A 23,320-nucleotide genomic window follows, 5' to 3' on the forward strand; every position below is an offset into this window, starting at 1 on the left:
GGAAATGGAAAAATCTGTGCACAGCTGGGACAAATACCTTTTGGATAAATGTGGCATATTAAGGTGCTGCTTGTTATAGCATTTGTTCTCGATATTTAGGGCCTTAGAATTGCTTGGATAAAAGCCCCTAGTGGAGACCACTGGCGGAGCAAAACAATACATTGGGAAATCCTTGACTAAGCAGCACCAAATAACCCTCTCTCTTGGTTTCTAACCAACCCGCTCTTAAAGGATTGTATTAAGAGATAGTTCACCAAAAATTCTAACTGTACTCACCCTCATTTTGTTCATAACCCATAAGACGTTTGGTTAATCTTCAAAACACAAATTCATATATTTTTTTAATATTTCAAAAACTTAACATTTCTTGGTACCACAATGGACCAACACCAGCAGATGACATTGCACCCCAAATCATCACAGACTGTGGTAACTAAACACTGGACTTCAAGCAGCTTGGGCTATGAGCTTCTCTACCCTTCCTCCAGACTCTAGGACCTTGATTTCTAAATGAAATACAAAACTTGCTCTCATCTGAAAGAGGACTTTGGACCACTGAGCAACAGTCCAGTTCTACTTCTCCTTAGCCCAGGTAAGATGCCTCTGATGTTGTCTGTGGTTCAGGAGTGGCTTAACAAGAGGAATACAACAACTGCAGCCAAATTCCTTGACACATGTGTGTGTGGTGGGTCTTGATGCCTTGACCCCAGCCTCAGTCCATTCCTTCTTAAGTTCACTCAGATTCTTGAATCAATTTTGCTTGACAATCCTCATAAGGCTGCGGTTCTCTCAGTTGGTTGTACATCTTTTTCTTACACACCTTTTTCCTTCCACTCAACTCTCTGTTAACATGCTTGGATACAGCACTCTGTGAACAGCCAGCTTCTTTGGCAATGAATGTTTGTGGCTTTCCCTCCTGAAGGGTGTCAATGATTTTCTTCTGGACAGCTGTCAGATCAGCAGTCTTCCCCATGATTGTGTAGCCTAGTGAACCAAACGGAGAGACCATTTTGAAGGCACAGGAAACCTTTGCAGGTGTTTTGAGTTGATTATCATGTCACCATATTCTAATTTGTTGAGATTGTGAATTTTCTTAAATGGGAACCAAAATCAGTACAATTTAAAGAACCAAAGACTTAATCTACTTCAGTCTGTGTGCACTGAATGTAATACACAATGAGTTACTGAAATAAGTGAACTTTTCCACAACGTTCCAATTTATTGAGCACCTATACACAAGCTTTCAGGTTTACCATATGTGACTTGCTCCATGTATGCCTGTTCGGATGTATAAAAGCCTAACTTTTTAAAATCCCCCTTCATATAAAGATAGCATTTCTTTACTCCATTCATGTGGATTAGTCGAACAATGGCTTTACAACCTTTATAATATCTAAACTTTGTTTTCGTTCAAAATAAGAGCCCACCCCCCCCCCCCCCCCCAAGATTAAACTGTCTTATTGGTTCGAAACATGTTGGGGAGCAAGTGCAACTTTCCTTTTTAGGTGCATGGATCTTTTAACTTTCTAAAGATATAGAGGAGCAGCAAATTGTGGGGTTAGACACATTGACTAAAAATTAATCATTCAAAACATGAACAATTTATTCAGGTCTAAAATTCAGCTTTGAGACTTAAACAAGGACATGGCCACATGGGGACAACACTGCACCAGATTTCAAACCCCAGCTTTCATCTGACTTTGGGGTGGCAGCGGTTTCTCCAAGTGTTGGCCCACAGTGAGACCAAAAGGGGAATCAGCCTGCTTCTCCCGGACTTCAGGCTTCAGTTGAAAGCCTTTCCCCTTGTCAAAGATGTCTGCAGGTGGGAATGTGAGAGGTGCCTCATTAAGGAGACCTTGAAGACGAGTACGCCAACTTTCCAACAGGCCTTCGCGAGCCTCAGGAGAGAGATGTGTGGGTGCCCAGAAGATCTGTGGAGCAAGGACCTGGAAGCCACAATAGTTGAGGACCCCATTCTAAAAAAAAAGAAAACATTGGTGCAGGAGTCTCAGGTTAGTACACTCAATTAATGCTGCGTTCCAGGGTTCATGCCCATGCCCTAATCCCTTCAAAGAATTTACCGTACAGAGTGAGAGTGTCAAAGGGATGAAGGGGCTAGGGACCAAGAAAGAAAATAAAAATGGATATTCTTACTTGAATTGGCCACAATGTGACATTCATGTCTCCATTAATCCCATTGGAGCTGAACATGGTCTCATGGGAACCAGTGGTGAAGGACAACATGGCTTTCTTATCCTGACATGAAATGGATCAAATCATACCAATATTAACAGCCCACTAATTTCATTAAAGACATTTGAAAATCTTTTGATTAATGCTTATGTTTATGATGGGAAGGCCTCACCCTGAATATGCCCTCACTGTAGCACTTTTCCAAGGTGTATGCAAAACCAAGCGTAAGAACCCGGTCCATCCAGCCTTTCATGATGGCAGGAACAGAGAACCAATACATGGGAAACTTCAAGAAATTGACAAGTTGTCAAAAAGGGCGGGGGGGGATTGACGCACACAAATTTCCAAAATGAGACGTCATACCTGAAAAATAACAAGATCTGCTTCTTTTAGTTTCTTGTGCTCGTCTACGATATCAGAAGCTAGTCGCCCCTCCTGCCAGGCCAACATGGTCTCATTTCCATAACAGAAATGATTTGGGTTCTTCACCGCTCCTGAGAAACAAATTAGTGGAATACCTGCCATTGAGACAAGGGACTAGTTCTTATTTACGAATAAAACCAACGAAACAGTGCCTCCCACACCAGTAATATCATCCTCTGTTGCCGTGGTCTTGAAATTCATGTCATACAGGTCAGACACAATCACGCGGCAGCCCTGTTTCTTCAGCTCGTCCACAGCAGCGTCCTTAACAGCCGCATTGAAAGATCCGGCGCTCTGGTGCGCGTACACGATCAACACAGTCTTTGAAGCTGAAAAAGAATATTAACCAAAGAGATTAAATAAAACGTATAAAAAGTTCAGAGAGGAAAAGAAACTGTAGCTTACTCATGTTTTTCGCCCACAGGTCTCAAAGCATCTACTGAACACATAAACCGATGAGTGAGTTTTAAAGTCACAATCACTCGTGCACAGCTGATTCATTTTACTCATCAGTTGCTGGCAGGCACCCCACAAACACTTGAGGAAAAAATCAATTAGCGGGATTTTTTTAGAGCAAAATTTACGTTTTATTTTTCTTACTGAAGTAATAAACTTCCATCGTATTATGACTGGCAAGTTTCTTTATACCACTAGATGTCAACATGCACCAGCAACTGAACCCATACAAAACTAAATAGCCTATATGCTAAAGCTGAAAAAAAAAACTAAATGTGTTATATAATGTGTTGTTTTATTAATTAGTTTTCTTTCTTCTTTTAATCATGGCGTATCTGGTTACAATTTTCTGCTGAGAAAATAACAGCTGTTTTGTCTCGTCATAGTTTGTTATTTAAACGGGAAAGGACCGAATAATAGACCAGTGTAGTCTGGTTTATTATATTTTCCTCCACGAGTTTATCTGTGTAAAGTGTAAAGGTTTATTATTGTTACGAGGTGCGCATAAGCACATGTGTATGACTTTAAGAAGTGCAAGATATGGTTTCAGTTTTTAGCACCAGAATCCCATGATTAAAAATAGCGAACTTTTGTCTCATCAATAGTGAACTAAAGCGAGACAACTTTTATCCCAGACGTCATCCTGACAACCACACTGTTAAATAACCAAACTCTGAGCAAACAAACTCTAGAATAGATCATTTACAGTCATTTTGGCAGCTCCTCAGCTCCTGACACGTGCGTCATGATAACGCGTTTGCGCCCTCAGCACCGGTGACTCTTCAGTCCTTCTGAGTACAGCACTAGGAAGAGTACAGAAAAAGACGGATGTAACACAATGAACCGCGTCGCGAGCGACACCACGTAGAGTTGCTGTTTTTTGGTTGGAGTCGGAAACGTGCTTTCTTTTTCTTATGCCTTTATTGAAGGAATAGTTCTCTTGAGGATCGCTTCTCACGCGTATAGGAGCGTGTGTTTCTCAGAAGGATATTAAAGGTTACAAATGGGGTCTCAAGGGCCAGGACGTAAAAGAACCTCCAGCAAAAACGGGTTGACTGCTGAGGAAGATGCCCTCAGTGTAATCGCACAACAGGTAAATTGATCTCTTAAGGGTTAAACTAATGCAAAGGTCTTAGTTGCAGATGTTAAGGCTTAAACTCTAGACTGGAACAATATGACAATCACGTGGTAATGCCTCCTGAGTTAATTTATTAAACCAAATAACTTTACACAGTTTCACGAGTATCTTATTAACATTACAACAGGCTAACTAAGGTAAAGTCCCAGTTTTGCCCTCATCTGGCCCTGTATTGCCTATATTTATATGTTACTTACAAGCTGTAGATCATTTCCTCTCCTAGTCATGCTTCCTGTTTTAAGAACCTAACTACAAGTTACTGAGCTGTGTTGTTAAAATGTGTTATTTTAATGTAGCATGGCAGTAGGCTAATGTATTTGAAAGTGCCACCAGTCTGCAACATAAGCAGGGTTTGATGTGCTAGAACAGGTGCTGGGTTCATGGTAGAGAAAAACTTGACTGCTATAGGAAGTGATTTTGACCCAGTCAGATTTTCAACAGATGTATATGTTGTTTCTTCATTGCACACCTAAAGTGAAAAGTCAGGGCTGTATGTAAAGTGCACGTTTTCACAGACAGTTAAACTGTATTTGCAGCATGTTTCATTCTATTAATAGTAAGTGTGTCTCTGTTTGACACATGCTCAGTGGTTGGCAGGAGAGAGGCCTTCTCATGAACTGCCCTCAGTTTAGAGTGTGAAATACTGTACAGCCAGAGAAGCATGATATGTTTGTGTGTACACATAAAACTGTCTCTGCGTTTACATCATTCATTTAATTTATTGAAGGCAGTGATTTTATGGGAATTTCTGAATTGCAGTATTAAACACTTGGTATGTGAATGCATAATCCATGAACTAAACTGTTTAATAAACAGCCCAAGTGGCAGAGGATGCTCTTTTGTAAGTGGGCAGTTTGTTTTCTGTAGCACATAGAGTCGACCTCTTGTAAGTGAGCACATGGATGAAGAGAGATTCTGGTGAAACGCACCCATGTTATCAAATGTACAATCAATCAGGAGGCAAAATTCAGTTTCACAATTTCAGCATGAATGCTAAAGGTTTTTTTTCTGATCCAACCTGTTTCTCTTGAAATGGAAATGATTATTTTTTTTTGCGTACTCCCATGTGGCTTTGCAACAGAGCTTTTGCAAATATAAACAGCAAGGTCTTATTAGAGCTTCTCTCTCAGCAGGTTTGGTTTCAGTTAGACGTGACACGATTCTGTGGTTTTAACCCTTTTATTACTGAAAGTTTGACATTTTCAAGGCAGCCGTAAAGTTTTGAATGCATATAGGGTTTATAGCTTTTTTTTCTTTCACAAAGCCACTTTATCTTCTTTTAAATAGCTGTTTCAGTACTTACTCCCTGTGTTCCTTTGTGCCACCTTTACTCACCCGGTACCTGCATTTCTTTTTTCTGATAGTCTGCTGTTCCACACTTGCTTGATCTCTGACAAGCTGGTATGTGGGTCCTAGTGTGTTCTTTGATTTTGTAATAAGTGCTTTAAAAATAGAAGGCCCACAGAGACCAGCTGTTAGTGCAGTTCAAGACCAGACATGAAGTTTCGGGGGGCCATTACAATGAGCAGGAGTAGGAAACCGGCATCTGATACTGGATGCAGTGAAAAGGAACACATGCTGATAATATCTGCATCAGCAATCCTCAGTGGCTGTGCTTTTCTGGTGCTATCTTATATAGCTAAGCATTAAAGTGTGAGATGGGCCATAATAGAACATGAGTCAGTGGAGGATTCCCTGAAAAACAATTTCAACAATGGCTGCTCAACACTTTGATCCAGTGTCCTATTTATCTTTCTACTGACACAGATGCAAGTTGTGTTATCTGTTAAGACAAAATGATGACAAATAGTTTGTTTTCAGCTGTGTGTCTTTAGTTCATTACTACATTCCCCAGTGTTCCCCAAAATGTCTATGATAATTATTGTTGATCTATGATATGTAATCTTAAAAAAACAGAATAATCACGAAATAGAAAACTTTTGTAACATTGTAAATGTCTTTTCTGTTACAAGCTCTTGGTGCATAAAGAAGATCTGTAAAGCTGCAAAGACTAAAGTCTCAAATCCAAAGAGATATTCTTTATGGAAGTTAAAAGTCGATTTTTATATCTAAAGTATTTGCCACTGATGATTCAAACGCGAGTTTCGATCAGTGTAGAGTAGTGCTTGCTTGTTGTTTTTCTGATCACCAATGCAGACATGGTTTTATGTATACACAGCACGATATGCAATGCAATACGTAAAAAGACAGTATAAGTCATTATAATCAGTAATTATGTCCCCATAAGATGCAGCAAATTCCTCATTTGTAATGGTTTTTATTGGTTTCGTCTCATTGTGCTGGGACACACGGGCATCACAATATGGTAAGGGGCATAACATTTCCATCACATGCTTGAGGCATTCGGCCAATAACAATGCATTGGATAGCTGACCAATCACAGCACATCTCGCTTTTCAGAACGATTATCTTTGTAAAAATCGACATGTTTCAGAAGGCGGGGCGGAAGAGAAACCATAATGTACAGTAAGTAGAAAACAATGTGTGTTTTGAACCTTAAACCACATAAACACTTTTCATTACACCAAATATACAACATACTGTAATGTTCTTTTTAGTGACGTCATATTACCCCTTTAATGTTCCATTCATAAGTCCTTAAAAAATGGTTTCCATGAAATATTTTGCAGAACAATTGTTTTCAAAATGTTTTTAAACCCCAAATCGGCATATCTGAATTATTTGAGTAATGACTGCTGAACATTCAACTTTGACAACACAGCAATATTTGTTTTATAACATTTTTAAATATACAAAAATAGTACGTTTCTATTTTTAGACTTATAATGCAATATTTCTGTCTGGTTACAATACTTTTGGTTAAATAAACGCTGCTTTAGTGAGCACAAGAGACTCCTTTCAAAACATGAAAAACTCTGCCATTTTTTTTTCTCCTCAAAACCATGCATGTCCCTGACAGATGTCACTCAAACAAATGGGTTTCCTGAGAAGTCACACTCTTCTCTGTGAAACGCCTGTTCTCTGTAAACAGCACAAAAGTGATAAATAATTAAAATAATGAGCCAATAGTGCACCCTATGCTTTTCGATTATTTTATCCAGAAAGCTAGCCAATAAGAAACGCGCTCTGTTTGTGACCCATTTTGCATTTCTTACCTGCTTACTGATTTGTAATAATAATAATAATGTGATTCAGAGTGGACTAGTAACTTGTTTTAAATGGTCTAAATCACATTAAGAGAGCTTTCATAATGTGAGAGTTATAATTAGCAGGAAGTAGTATGTATAGGTCAAGCCGTTGATAGAGTGTCATTATGCCAGGCTGAACTAGTGTTCTCCTTCTTATTATATAAAAAATATAGAGCAGATATATGTACCATAAATGAAATCATATTAGAATGCTTTCTGAAGGATCACGTGACACTAAAGACTGGAGTAATGGCTGCTGAAAATTCAGCTTTACTGAATAGATTACATTGTAAAATATATTCAAATCGAAATCAGATCTTTAAAATGATAAAAATATTTCACAATATTACTGTTATACTGTATTTTCTTATCAAATAGGTGCAGCCTTGGTAACAGTCATTGCTAACAGTCTCAATATTTCAAAACATTATGTCTTAAAACATCTCCACTGGATGCTATTAGCAATCTCCGCTAAATTCGCTGGTGCTGTTTACAGTGTCATTCAATGACTGAGATGGATAAAAGCAGATTAGGAAGCCAGGTTAGAGTCAGATCCAGACTGAAGGGTGTTTAGTCGATTAATCAGGGCTCAGGGTTTGGGGATGAGAGCTGTCTGACTGCTAGATGTAAACTCATTGTCATCAGCATTGATTTTATATTTCAGCATTCAGTAGAAGAGTCCTGATATCAAAGTATATGATCGTGTGTGCTTACACATAAATGGTTTTATGAATACAGAGCACAGCAGCACAATGACACATTAACACCTGCTTATCACTGGTCCATGACAGTCATAACAGTTATCTGCCTCTCTCAGCAACTCGAGGTAAACTTGCACTGACTGTATTCAACAATGCCCTATTCCTGCTCCTTTTCATCAAGGGCCTTGTTGCAGAGCTGTTGATGCATGTTAAAGCAAGACACTGCGTCGCAAGCTCCAGCACGCTTAAGTCAGAGACCTTTTTCGCATACTGACATCTTTCACCAAGAATCGAACCTCTCCATAGAAAGACAAGGATTCAGAAAGGGGTTTCCTACTTTTTCTGATGTCACCAATGGGCCCATGAAGATTGTTATCACAGTTGCTTTCCTGTTTATTCTCTGCTGTTGGGACGCTTCCCGTATAAAGGAATAATGCAGACAGAGTCCAAAATTCTAGTGCTCTTGATGCTGATTGGTCAGGATGTTTGTGTAATAAGCCTTAAGCCATGATATTGTGATAACTGCTTTATATTTAGTCATGTGTTTTTATGACAAAAATATTGTCATAGTCTGTTTTACACTTTCTGTTGATATCAAATGTCAGAAACCAGGACTGTGCTTCCCAAAACCATTGTAAGGCTAAGTAGATCATGGTGCCAGTGGTCTCTGCGTAGGCATAACTCCTGTAATGCTGTTTAAATTTTCTGCATTTCAGCTCTGCTCTAGCTTGTTTACTAGTCTTGGCATTGTGTAACATTAATATTTGTTCTTGTGACAAGTTCAACTATGTTCCTCAGTTCTACACTCAAAAAGCTGTGGTATAGTTGCATTAGGTTTAAGTGTATTCATCTGTTTGGTTTGCATTTATAAAGCAAACAAAAAAAGCTGATTATATTCACATTGATGTTAATTCTAAACAATTTGATTGTTTAGAATTAACATCAATGTGAATATAATCAGCTACAAACAATGAACATGGCTTATATATGGATAGCTGCAACATTCACTAGAATATGAGATCCATTGATAAATATGTAAACCTGGTTATTTTATATTTAAAACACATTCAGTTTATTACAGAAATATCATTATTTTTTCATATGTATGACTGACAGATATATGTTACATAAAATTTACTTAGTCCAAATGTATGGAAATTTTGAATGTAGTTAAAATACATAAATCTTAATATGTGCATAAATCCTTTTTTTATGTTAAACCTGTGTTCCATTAAGTTGCATGAAATACACACAGGAAGAAATTTGTCCCTTTTTCATGACTGATTAACTTGGTGTACAAGGTCATATTGTGGATTCTGTTCAGATAAGGTTGTGTGCTAAAGTGAAAGGAATGCACATTCAGACAAACACAGGCTTTGGTCTCCGTTTAGCCACTTGGTGCAAGTTGTTTGCTTATTTGACAAATGTAGGTGTGAATCGGTTTAATGTGTAAAAATTCTGTAAAGTTGCAAGGACACTGCTCATTCCTCTGTATGAAGTAATACAATTAATCTTCTGTTTTCACACTGAACTGACTCCAGCTGACCTTCCCATCTCATTTAACGGAGATTGTCAAAACCTCTCTTACATGGGTCATATACGAGGCTAAAATAGAAATGCTATTGTTATTTGAAATTTTGAGAATTTCTTTTGAGAACTTAGAATATATAAAAAAAAAAAACTTGGTTTAACTGTCTTTGTTTCTGTCCAAGTATTTTTATGTGAATGTAAAATATCACATAAATGTATTTTTTTTTTTAAGCTCTGGTCTCTTGAGTCATACTTTTAATATCTCATAAGGAATCTACAACATTATCACCTATTCTCAATGGGCATTTTAGACCTTAAAATGGAGAACACACTGATTGTTTTTAGAAACCAGTAACTAAGATGCTAGTTCACCTTCGACTCATCACCATCTTGCTGCTCTCTCTTATTCCCTCTTTTCAACCAGCTGGAGATTCTCTGACAGGTTTGTTCTTGCTCTTCTGTAACTCTGTGGTCAGTGAAGCAAGTGTTCTGTGTTGGCCAAGCACACCAGGCCTTCTCTTTCCGTGTCATCTGAGACGGGCCGACTGGCATCTATCAAAACATCACACTGCCTCGTGTTTCTCAGGATTTAAGGGTGAAGTGTGGCATTTCTGAGACCATAGTGGCATCTAAAGGGATTGCCAAAATAATGAGTTAAATGATTGGTTGAGACGGAACAGGACATGTCGATCTGCTCAAATGAAGAACTGATGTTTTGAGAGCACCACAGAACCACTGTGTTTGCTCTCTTTGAATAGTCAAGATGAATAGCTTACTTATAGTTACCTCTGCACAGCAAACTGGTATATTCAAGTATTTAAAGGGATAGTTCAACAACAGCTACAAAAAATTATATTAAAAAAGTATTTTTTCAGAATGCATTAGATAATATTTTGATGTTTCTACTCCCTTAATCTTACCATCTATTTTCCTTCTTTTCTTTCCCTCCCTTTTTTTTTGTCATAATTTCCTCCATCCTCGGAATGAGCCAAATTTATGTTCCTAAATTATTTTAGCCCTACATGGCAAGCTCGTTTTGATATTAAATTTGGCCACATGCTAAAATATGCACCCACCACAAACAGATCAGACATTGTTTGGATTATGTTTGTCATGGATGGAAGGCTGGCATGATTTATGTAGGTGTTAATATGGGCAGACGTCATCTGTGATCTCATATGTACCAGTCTCTGGCTCTTACGTTAGTACTCAAGTGAGAAAGACTGTTTATGTCTCGTACTAAAGACCGTTAATCCACTGTACACAGATACACATTTTTTAATACCAAGCTTTCCATGTTTAGAGGAATTAAACTGGCCTTTTTGGTTTATATACGTCATAGTTCTGGAGTTAATAATGTCTATTTTTTAGATGTCAGCATTTTTTTCACATTTTGCTTCCTGAGTACTGTCCAAAAACAGATTGAAAAGGGAGAAGTTGCGGTCTTGCAGTCATTTGTGTTGCATATCTTCCATTTGTTCCCATCATTTTCTGTCACAGCTAGTCTGTTAGCAGTCCAGATGATTGGCATGTACCCGCTCTGCCTGGCATACTGGTACTAAGGCCGTGGGAGAGAGGGAGAGATTTGGCCAGCTTGGCATCTTCTGTGGTATTTATGTCAACAGAAAATAACTCTGGGGCTTAACTTGTTTTGGCATTCATCAAACTCCCAGAGGCTCCTGAATGACAAGCTTGTCCTTCATGTCTTCCTTAAAAGACACCAAACAAGGAGTTTTAGTAAACCCAACCCTCTACATTGCAAGTAAATCAGTCGCATATGCGACTAAATTTTACTCTATGCGACTAAATGATGTCTATTGTTAGCCATTGGCTAATAAATTCTTATATTTGTCTCGCCAGTGTGTTTGTTCAAGGCTATTATAAGATTAGCACATTTTCACTCGCTGAACACTGACTGAGCGCTTCTCTCTCCATCAAGCGATCTGTACTTTTCAATTCATCTCAATGGACACACAGTACACCTGTATTTGCCGAACTGTAAACTCTTTGTGAAGGCGCATGACTCACCGTTGCTTTGCTGATAGCGCTGTTTCTCGCACGTCTTACCACGCTGAATCAATTGCAAATGGCAATTTCATTGGCTGGCACTGATCTATTACCATCCCTGTTTTGATTTAAGCAAATAAGTTCGACCGAACACAGACGACGTGATTAATATTCATGAACCCACCAAACTCATCAATCCGTAGTGCATTGTATATTGTTAGTATTGTAGTAGAATTAGTTTTAGTATTATCTTTTAATAATTATTATGATGCATTCCTTTTTTTTTTTCTTTTTTTTTTTATACAGAAACCCTGAATGACCAACAATACCTTAAAGGGTTAGTGCACCCAATAATCAAAATTATGTTGTTAATAACTCAAATTTTTTGAAGCATCGAAAATACATTTTGGTCCAAAAATAGCAAAACCTACGACTTTATTCATCATTGTCTTCTCTTCCGTGTCTGTTGTGAGAGAGTTCAAAACACAACAGTTTAGTGATATCCGGTTCGCGAACGAATCATTCGATGTAACCGGATCTTCTTGAACCAGTTCACCAAATCGAACTGAGTCGTTTCAAACGGTTCGCATCTCCAATATGCATTAATCCACAAATGACTTAAGCTGTTAACTTTTTTAAAGTTGCTGACACTCCCTCTGAGTTCAAACAAACTAACATCAAAGTAATTCATGACTGACTGAACTGCTGTGAAGAGAGAACTGAAGTGAACACAGATTCTTTAAACTCTTAGGAGCCTCATTTGTGAGGGGCATACCTTGTGACACAACAGATTGTGTACATCCAAGATGAGGCTGTACTACATAAAAAGTACACCTTGAAATGGGAACTTTCAGTCATTTAAGTCTCAATTTGGTAACTACTGACAATAATGTTGTGAAGCAATGAACTGTACTTTGGCCAATTAGAGCAATTAAACAATGTATTTATGTTCCAAAAAAGATCACTTCCAGACAGCAGTGGAACTAGCTCTTCATTCCCTTTGAGAACATCCGTGTCACAGAACTTTCATTAAATTAGAGCATTTTGGGTTTATTGATAGAGAGCCTGCTCCATTTGGGTCATTAAAAATAGCTGTTGAGGAGCGAGTGAGAGAAGAGAGGTGTGTGAAATAGGCCAGTTTGTTTTTTTCTTCTGCGACAGGAGTGTGTAAATGGTCATGATGGGGGGGAATGCAGACGACCCAGGCTATAATATGCTCACTGTGACAGACATCATGGTCTACTTTGATAATTGCAAGAAGGTAGCCCTTAATAGCTTATGATAAAAGAGCTTGTTTTAGTTCAGAGAGGATGAAGAAGTGAATGTTTTCTTTAAGGATGCTAACTAGCTTCTTTTAGGTGCCTATGTACATTTTATGTATTTTTATCTTTTATTTTTTTTTTAGGTATATTGTAAGAACTGTAAATGACTGACATATACAACAAAAAGTTTGGTTCAGTAATATGAATGATTATTTTCGGTTCATATAAATCATATTGTGAGCGCATGTACATGCCCTCCACATTAGGACCGAGCAGTGATGGGTGTTTGTACAGTGGTTTGTTCTGCTAAAGTGCAGGAAGGGTGTGATGCAGGCTCAATTGTGAATGACTCAGCCCTCTGACTTCCTGCTTTGGTCAAAAAAGGCATAGTTTGGTTAACCTGTTAGTCACACAGTCATGCAAAGTGCATTTATTCCTGAAAGTTTTCTGTTTTCTGAAGCCTGTGTTACTCTTGGTACTTAGTTTAAGTGTTTTTTGTTGTTGTTGTTGTTTTTTAAATCAAAATATTCTTTAGCATTTTCAGCACAATCAAATCCCTGTTGGGTAGTAATTTTATATCATGTATGCACATAGGTGCATTGCTGTGCTCGTGGAAAATGTATGCTGACATTAGTGAGAACCTGTCACAAACATGTTTCGACAGCTGCCTAATTGTTGGGTTCGTTGTAGTAACTTCTCCCTGGCAGTTCTTCTATATAATTAGCTGCCTTCATTACAACAGTAATGCTTTGAGAGCATTTGAGTAGTGCTGTGATTTGCCAACATGGAAAATATCTTTGCAAGTGTGATTGCTTCAGTTACATGTTACAGTTATATAGCTTTTTGAATGAATGAATGAAATAAATACTTTTATTTAGCAAGGGTATATTAAATTGAGCTAGAAAGAATGTGTAGAAGCTTGTCCTTCACTCCTAAAAAAAAAAAGTTGTGTGGTTGAAGCTGTGGAAATATTTATTTTGGCTAATTATTGCTTGAACATCGTTGTTGGCAAAGGGCCACAAGACCTTTGTGGTGAGAACAGCTGCTTCCTTGGACAGTTGTGTGACTGTGTGTGTTCAGGACGGAAGGCCTCAGTCTGAGACATTAAGATATGATGTGACATTTACTCCGGAACACGGCATTATGGATTTCTCCATCAGCTAACAAACACAGGAATACAGTTTTGCAACATTTTGACGCTTATTTTTTTCTGTAATAACATAAATATCACTTATTCTTCAGGAATGTGTGTGTTACAGTCATGCCTCTGGTGTAAAGAGGACTTGTATTACGGGATTGGGGGGGAAATGGGCAGATTTCTGTTGCAGACGTCACTATGGGAGGGTAGTGTCTGTGATGAAATACTAGAGTTGAGGTTTCTTTCTCTCCCTTTTTTGGTTGTTGCACATTTTGTGGCGTCATTTACAGGAAGGAAATGTGCTCTCTCTCTTCTCTCTCTCTCTCTCTCCCCCGTACAGGGAGTCTCTTCCTTAAAAGGACTTTCAAAGTGTGAAGAACTAAAGTCACAAATATACACATTTATACTTATGTAAACAGTCTACAGTTGGAGTATACAGTTACAGTGCATAAAAACTTTACAACAGGGTTCATGTAATCATGTAATATAGGAAATGTATGTCCTTTGAACCTCCTGTTGAATTTAGATTACAAGAAATGTAATAAAAGTTGTTTTTTGTGTGTTGATTTAACTTCCTCCAAATGTTTTTTTTTTTTTGTGTGTGTATACTACATTGTTCATGGTATCATGTTTATGGTTTAATGTCTCAACCTTTCTCTCTCTCTCTCTCTCTCTCTTTCTCTGTTTCCCCACCTGCCCCCTGCAGGCTGAAGCCCGTTTGGCAGCTAAGAGGGCGGCCCGCGCCGAAGCTCGTGAGATCAGGATGAAAGAACTGGAAAGACAACAGAAAGAGGTGAAGAAACACACAGCCACTGTGGGCTCAAACTTAGGTCAAAATTTAGGTCTTAGGGTTATTAAATGCTTTCATTTACCAAAATGTAATATTGGTCTTGATTCTGTATTAGCTTTTACATTATGGCTTTTCAAGTCTGCTATAATATTCTGTATGCTATAATATAATATTCCTTTGAATGCTTCTTTCTAGTCTTTGCAGAAATTTTATTTATTTATCATTTATACGTTGATTTCTTTATATATTATTCTTTGCAGGCATTTTGTTTGTAGCATGACAGTGTTGTTCCAGTACATAGATGTTTTGACATGCCCACCAGTAACATGCTGTAATATTGAGATTTAAAGAGGTTTAACTTCTGGAAAGATCCCATCCCCATGTGCGTGCCTGCTTACCTTCATTCTGTGCGTATAGAGGACATGTCCCCTTTCACTGGTGTCATAATCACAACACTTACTAACACGAGTCATACATTAGGCAGCTGAAAGCATCTCGCAAAGTAAATAATCTGCATTTCACAAATGTGTTGAAACACAGGAGGAGAACCTCCAACACAGTTAAAGAGTGTGTTTAGCAGTAGGACTTTAAAATTGCATTGGTATTTTAGAAAATGTTGTCACTGATAATATTTATTCAGTCTTGGCCTCTGTGCATTTAAAATGTTCAGGGTTTTTTCCTACTGAACTGCCAAAACTAAATGCCTTCTTTATTCTCAAAACTGAATCTGGTTGACTTGCTCCTGCACAACACTGTCAGACTATTATGTTCAATTTGTTTAATCTTCATCATGATTGTGGGCCCTGTGCTAAGAAGGGCATGTCTTGGCCGGGTAATAATCACCCCCTGGGTCAAGACCTTCTAAGAGCCCATTTGAACATAAGCATTTGCTCCGCTAATGCTCAGAAATATTACAGGTTACATCATGAGCACTTACAGTTTACATAGAAAATTGACATTGTCTTTTAAATTTTAAATCCATATGACCCTTTGTTCTTTTTCAGGACGCAAAAGAAGATATCTTGAAAAACTAGTTTTAACTGCCAATACAATTGAAGTCAGTGGGGTCCAATGTTGTTTAAGACTTCGTTCACTTTAATTGTAGCCCCCCTCATTCACTTTAATTTGCTGCAGGTTTTGTACTTTTACCCCTAATTTTGGCACAAGATTACAGGTCATTCTCAACTCTCGGTTACATTACACTTACTGTAAGTCTTTAAAGACTTTATAGATGTTGAGTTATTCATTTCTTTTGTCAGGATTTAGGTTCTATAATTGTATGTTGCCTGAACATTCCTCATAGTTAAGAACTCTGGATTTAAAGAAATGGTAACATTTAGTTCAAACTCATGGATATGCGCATGGCTAATTCTGGGTCATTAGTGTTAATGCACTGTGACTGTTGATGCTGGTTTGCTACAGTTGACTTCACACTGTAAATGGGACAAGAATGGCATGGTTCAGTAGCATGGATTTTTAAGGACAAAATATTTAAGTACACTTGGTTAAGTGCATATAAATGAAGTTGCTTTGGGTCTGTCGGATGTCAATGGAAAACCAGAAACCCACACTGAGCTTAGAAGCGAAAAAGAGATATGTAAAGATAAACACTCAGGTCACACTTGACAGATTAGTTAACATTCAGAGGAAAGCCCGGTCTGAACAGGAGGTGTGTGAGAATGTTAAGGGTGTGTGTTTTGTGGCTTTAAAACTCCAGCCAAGTCTTAAAGTAGATTATAAGCTTTCAGTCGTACCTGCAGCGGGTTAACAGATTCAGTTCCCATTCAGTTCTCACAATCTGGCTGTGATCATTACGCTGATCACAAACACAATGACTTAAGATTGAACATGCTGGGACGTAAAACAGTTTAATCCGGATTTTGTGAAGCTGAACTAGTGCACACAGGCTACGTGGTTTGGATTTTAAGACAAGACTATATGTCTTTGGAGGCATAGAAAGTCTCTGTCTCCCTCAGTCCTGAGGTAGATGGGGACTTTTTGAGACTATCAGGATGGCTTGCAAGCGATTAGTGCATAGAGGGGCTTGGGAAATGATCAATGGGAGACCCCAGACCCCTCTGCTGAGGAAGGTGAGCTTAAATTTACTAAATGAGCATAGAGAGATAAGACATTACTGACTTCATGTGTTAATAAATAAGTAACAGATTTACTGATGCATTTTATATTCTATACTGGTTTAACTAGCATCAGGTGATCTGATCAAGTGTGTGTGTTGTTTTGTTTAGTTTTTTTCAGGTTTTATTTGTTGACTATGACCTATCGACTTAATGCATACTTCTGTTATGTGCTAGTCAAAAGGTTGAGTGTAAATTCAACCAAGGGTATTTATATATATTGCGCCAGATGAGGTTTGCATGCCATGATTATTAAAAAAAAAATTATTTTGTGCCTTTTGGAGTACATGGTAACTTTTCTTCTTAATACCCTAACAGTTTCTTGGTTAATTCTGTGAGAGTGCAGAATTTTGCAAAAAAAAAGCACAAATGATGTTGTGGGAACATCTCTAATTTAATACATAAGGTGTTAAAGGTAATTCAAAGGAAGAGGTTTTGTTACAAGAATTTTAAATGATAAATAAGCCACTCATTGGTTAATATACCACTCACAAAAATTGAAGCAAAAACTCTTAGAAACCAGTTAGGTGAGATTCTGTTGGTTTTTCAGTAAGTAATAGTGAAAGTGCTTACTATTGCACTGTTTATATAATAATTAAATTTAAATATACAACAAACTGTTAAAGAGATGTATTTTTCTATCTAGAAGACTGCTTTTGTATATGTTTTATGTATTTACAGTGTTTAGCTTTGTATCAAAATTTACTGTGTTGAGCAGACTGTGCTGTTAGTAGCTGTTTTTTTTTCAAGAATCGTCAGGTTATCTGCTGATCTTGTAGTTACTTGAGAAAAAGTAATGGACAAGAACAGGTATACAATTGTGTTAGCTATACTAATCCAGTGCTATTCATTGGTTTGATCATTAGTGGACTAAATGAAACCTTAAACTTCAATGGAAATAAACCTGTTACCCCATAGACCAGATCACATGACCTTCTGTAACTCTCGAGTATGTTCTCAGATATCTGAACAATTTATTGCATGACATATTTCAGATACTTTCATTAACTTTATTAAGTAGAGCGATTTTTTTTAAATTCCTGACTGACATTTAGATTTAATCTGTTGCCACTGAATTTTGCTGCTTGTTGATCCACTTGCCCTTAATGTGTTCTTTGAGTCAAGAGTGTGAAATGTTGTTATCTCTAAATATAAGCCTACTTGTAAGGCTACTGTAGGTAACATGACACTGAACTGACAGATTGCTATACCTTTAACAGCTTTTCCTTTTCATTCCATTATCGTAGATTTCTCAGTCTTCCACTTGGTTAGCTCTCTTTCATGTCAAATAATCAAATCTCTCTTCCCCCTCCCCCTTTCCTTTCCCCATCTGGTGGTTTTCTTTCCTTTGCTCGTCTGATCCTGTTTTGCTGGCCTCCTGTGATGTAGATTTATCAGGTGCAGAAGGTAGGACATCTGATGCGGGAGATCTACTCTACAAACTCATGTACAAGAACTGTAACTGGGGCGGTACCCTTTCAGATCTTTGTACCTTATTTACCTCTAAAGCAGGGGTGTCAAACTCAATTGGTGGAGGGCCAGACTCTGGCCAGAGTCCTGCAGAATTTAGATTCAACCCTAATTAAACACCTAATCCAACTAATCGAGTCATTCAGGCATATTTAAAAAATACGGGGGGAGGGAGCGGCCTCGAGTAAGATGGCGGCTTAGCTTGTTAGCTCCGTGCCAGTTCCCTTTCTTTTTAAAGTTTTCTATGTTTCATTTGGTCAATATTCGACGTATCTAGTCCTAAAAACATTAAACAATGTCCGAGAGTAAAGAAGCACGGGAGTTTCCACTGTTTAATTCCCGTTCATCCAGAAATACAAAGAAAAAGCACGCTGAGGCGGAGCAGGAGACCTCGTCTGATCAGGCCGACATTATGCTGATGGAAATCCGTTCGTTGGGATCCAGTTTGGCCAATATCGAAGGTAGACTAAGTGCGATCGATAATCGTTTGGACAATATTTCTACCTCGGTTACTTCAATTCAAGAAACGATTTCCAATTTGTCTGGTAGAGTGGACTCGAACGAAACGCGTTTAACTGAGGCTGAGCGCAGAATCTCCGATGTCGAAGATAGCATGCCGGCTCGTGATAGTAAAATTGCATCTCTGGACAAAGAACTGACATCATTAAGAGCTAAAGTAGATGACCTGGAGAATCGAAGCAGACGTAAAAACCTGAGAATCGTCGGTCTCCCTGAGAAAACTGAAGGCTCTGAACCCATGGCACAGTTCCTTTCGAAGAGGCTCCCGGAGTGGCTGGACCTTGCACCCGATTCACGTTTCGAGATCGAGAGAGCTCACAGATCTCTCGGCCCGGTCCCGGGAGCAAATCGCCCCCCGCGAAGCGTCCTGGTCCGTTTTCTACGATACACGGATAAGGAATTCATCCTGCAGGCAGCGCGGAGAAAACGCAGCATCAGTCACGACGGGAGTCAACTGCGCTTCTTCCAGGACGTGTCCGCTGAGGTGCTGAAGAAACGCCGAGAGTTCGATGATGTCAGGAAAATACTTTCCGGCCGTAACATGTTTAGAGGCTTCGTTTACCCTGCAAAAATCAGATGCCTTCACGAAACGGAGATGCACGTCTTTTCCACTCCAGCGGCTGCCACAGAGTTTTTAAAGACTCTGAAAGATAAGTAACTATAAAGGACATAAAGGACATGAATGCATCACAAGTGGTTATTCTTAAAACTTTGAGGGCCTTACACTGTTAACTTTACAGAAAACTCTGAGGTAAATTTAATTTCAAATACATGGCCGGTTATCTTAGGTTGTCTTTTTCTTACACATAAATTATTTTTATATTATAATATCCTCACTACGGATTATCCTGTTGTGACCACTTTATAGAGGTAAATCTACTTCCAATTTATTTATTTTACTTTTGTTAGACATATGGCCGGCTATTTTAAGTTAATATATTAGCATAATTTTTACTGATTATTTTGTTGTGGCTACGGTAGTGTATCAACCTCGGATGCTTGACCAAAAAGGGGGACTGGCTGGTTACAAAGGTGTGCCTCCCTATGGGTATAATTCTGTACTACCATTTGGTATGGGTTGTCTTGTCTTTAGGGGTAATACCAATCGGGTACAGTAACCTGAGTTTCTCTCTAGGGTTGGCTCGTCGTTTGGGGACGAGACTGAGGGAGGGGGGGTGGGAGGGTTTTTTTTTTTCTCGTTATATCATGTTTTCGTTGTTAAAATGCAAAAAATATTTGTGTCAGTTTTGCTACTTTGTCAGACATGCCTCAGTCTTAAATCGAATTCTCTTTCGTTTCCATTTTTCTGTAACTGATGACAATGGACAATTCGGTTAGGCTTATTACATGGAATGTTAAAGGGTTAGGCAATGTGATCAAAAGGAAAAAAATTCTAACTCACCTTAAAAAGCAGAGAGCTAACATAGCTATGCTTCAAGAGACACACCTGTCTGACTCTGAGCACTTGAAATTAAAGCGAGATTGGGTAGGGCAATTATTTTTCTCAACTTGTAAAGCAAACACAAGGAAAAGAGGTACTGTTATTTTAATTCATAAACACTTTCCTTTTGTTTTAGAGGATCAAATTAGTGACCCGGATGGAAGATATATCTTAATTACTGGTACAGTTTATGGGGAACCTTTTACCATAATTAATATATACGCTCCAAACGAAGACTCCCCTAAATTTATATCTAAAGTAATTCTTCTGTTTAGTCAATACTGTAAAGGTATGGGGGTCTGTGCCGGAGATTTTAACTGTGTCATGGACCAAAAAATGGACAAATCCCCTTCTGATACATTTACTAATCCTAGATCCTCTCTTGTTCTTAAAAAACTCTGTAACGAGGCCGGTATCGTTGATGCTTGGAGGGAATTTAATAAGGGTAGCAAGGAGTATACATTTTATTCCAATCCTCATTGCTCTTATTCTAGAATAGATTATATCTTTACCCCAGCTCATTGCCTCCATACTGTATCCTCCAGTGAAATTGGTTCAATTGTTCTGTCTGATCATGCCCCAGTTCAGTTAGACATGATTATAAACAACCGCAGGGCCACCAGGATCTGGAGATTCAACTCTTCCATGCTAAATGATTCAGCATTTTGTGACTTAGTCCGAGAAGGTTTTAAGAATTATTGGTCAGATAATAGAAATTCACCAGTCTCTTCAGCAACTATTTGGGACGCTGCTAAAGCCACAATTCGGGGACATATTATATCATACTCCTCAGCACGCAAAAAGGCTTGGTCAAAAAAAAGGCAAGAATTAGAACGAGAAGTAAAAAGATTGGAATGTTTACATAGTAAAGCCCCTAATCAAACAAATTGGGCCCAATTATGCCAAGCTAGAGCTGAACTTAATTTGGATCACACAAATCACATTAAAAAACTACTCTTTTTCTCCAAACAAAAATATTATGAATATGCTAACAAATCAGATAAATTATTGGCACATCAGATAAAAAAAAAATTAAATGAGAGAACAATTAAATCATTAAAAACTCCAGATGGCTCGGTCACGTATAATCTTGATTTGATTAATAACCTATTTAAAATTTTTTATAAAGAACTATATAAATCTCAAATCACTGCTGAACAATCGGATATCATTGAATTTTTAGATAAACTTCCACTTACAGCCATCTCTGAAGAAGACAAGATATTTTTAGATTCGCCTTTGTCACCAGAAGAAGTCTTTAATGCTATTCAATCCATGCCTTCTAACAAATCTCCAGGTCCGGACGGTTTTCCCTGCGAGTTTTATAAGTCATTTTGGCCAGAAATTTCTCATATTCTAATGCCTGCCCTTCAAAATTTATTAGATAATGGAGTAGCCCCTGAATCATGGAGAACAGCATCAATTTGTTTAATACCCAAAAAAGACAAAGATCCCCAGGAGTGTGCTTCCTATTGGCCAATAAGTCTTCTGAATACAGATTACAAAATTCTTGCTAAAATTCTTGCTCGTAGACTTGAAACTGTTTTACCACATATTATTAAACCAGACCAGACGGGATTCATAAAAGCACGCTTTGGTACAGATAACATACGTCGGCTCCTAAATTTGATAAATGTAACTCAAGAACATAAACTCCCCGCCCTTATTATTTCCCTGGACGCAGAAAAAGCGTTTGACAGGGTGGAATGGAAATTTCTATTTGCCACCCTTAAGAAATTCAATTTGGGCTCAAAATTGATCAAATTAATAAAATTACTTTACTCTAATCCCCAAGCTACAGTGACTACAAATGGTTTGATTTCAAAACCTTTTGATATTCAAAGAGGTACGAGGCAGGGTTGTCCCCTTTCACCCCTGCTCTTTGCCCTCATAATTGAACCTCTTGCTGAATCTGTTAGACAGTGCCAAAACTTTTTTGGAATAAAAGTGGGAAATGATGAACATCGCATATCCCTGTATGCAGACGATGTATTGCTGTATTCTTCAGAACCTGAAAAATCAATCCCTGCATTATTAAAATGTATTTCAGATTACAGCATGTTATCTGGATACAAGATTAATCTTACCAAATCCGTGGCGCTCCCTATTAATATTTCTAATATCTCTGACCTTTTGCCTCTTTCACCTTTCAAAATAACAACATCTGGTTTTAAATACCTAGGTATTTTCATTTCACCAAAATTGGATGAATTATTTAATATAAACTATACGCCTCTTGTTGGCAGAATTAAAAAAGATCTTATTACTTGGCATTCTCTCCCTATATCCTTCTTAGGCAGAATAAATGTAATTAGAATGAATATTCTTCCAAAGTTTTTATATTTATTTCAGTCCCTCCCCTGTTACTTAGCTAATCCTTTTTTCAAAGACATTAACAAACACTTATCTAAATTCATTTGGAACAATAAAATGCCCCGTATTAATTTTAATAAGTTGACAAAACCAAAAGAGAAGGGAGGCATCGCTTTACCAAATTTACAATTTTATTATTGGTCAGCACAAGTGAAACATATGGTCAGTTGGTATAATGAACGGACTGACTCCATGTGGGTTAATATAGAAGCAACGGTTTGTGCCCCCCTTCCAATAAAATTTCTGCCTTTTATTAAAAATTTTAGAAAAATCAAAAACATTTCAACAAACCCTATTATTCTAAACACTCTTTTGGTATGGAGAGATGTCAGAACATATCTTAAAATTCCAGCCAACCTTTCTTTGCTTTCCCCTATTGCCTATAATCCAGATTTTCCTATTTCATTACATAATATAGGTCTTTCAGACTGGTCTAAATTAGGGATCTCAACTATATCTTGCCTTTTTTTAGAGAATACATTAAAATCTTTCCAACAACTTTCATGTCAATATAATATACCACAAGCAAACTTTTTCAAATATCTCCAGTTGCGTCACTTTATAAAACCTTTAT

The 23,320-nt window shown here is 37.9% G+C and overlaps 2 protein-coding genes across 22 annotated transcripts in view; one reads left to right on the plus strand and one right to left on the minus strand.

Moving 5' to 3' along the window:
- Positions 1-1,578: 1,578 nt before the first annotated feature.
- On the minus strand, positions 1,579-3,072 carry LOC128019799 (ribosyldihydronicotinamide dehydrogenase [quinone]). The gene is made up of 6 exons (XM_052606047.1): positions 3,022-3,072; positions 2,778-2,945; positions 2,557-2,687; positions 2,366-2,479; positions 2,155-2,256; positions 1,579-1,976 (listed from the first exon to the last, which is right to left on the minus strand). The coding sequence occupies exons 1-6, from the start codon at positions 3,023-3,025 to the stop codon at positions 1,677-1,679; spliced, it is 819 nt and encodes a 272-aa protein (XP_052462007.1). The 5' UTR covers positions 3,026-3,072; the 3' UTR covers positions 1,579-1,676.
- A 743-nt stretch (positions 3,073-3,815) lies between these two features.
- The window catches only part of LOC128019796 (leucine-rich repeat flightless-interacting protein 2), a 40,825-nt gene continuing 21,320 nt past the window's right edge, over positions 3,816-23,320 (plus strand). For 7 of the 21 annotated variants that reach the window (XM_052606019.1, XM_052606026.1, XM_052606021.1 and 4 more), the window contains exons 1-3: positions 3,839-4,165; positions 14,725-14,811; positions 18,333-18,350. In XM_052606019.1, the coding sequence (XP_052461979.1) occupies positions 4,076-4,165; positions 14,725-14,811; positions 18,333-18,350 (195 nt within the window). In that variant the 5' untranslated portion in view covers positions 3,839-4,075. Of the gene's footprint in view, positions 4,166-14,724; positions 14,812-18,332; positions 18,351-23,320 lie in introns of all 21 variants that reach the window. The other 14 variants (XM_052606024.1, XM_052606025.1, XM_052606027.1 and 11 more) reach the window with 10 other exon arrangements.

The sequence above is a fragment of the Carassius gibelio genome, chromosome A9 (assembly GCF_023724105.1).
Source record: "Carassius gibelio isolate Cgi1373 ecotype wild population from Czech Republic chromosome A9, carGib1.2-hapl.c, whole genome shotgun sequence".
NCBI lineage: Eukaryota > Metazoa > Chordata > Actinopteri > Cypriniformes > Cyprinidae > Carassius > Carassius gibelio.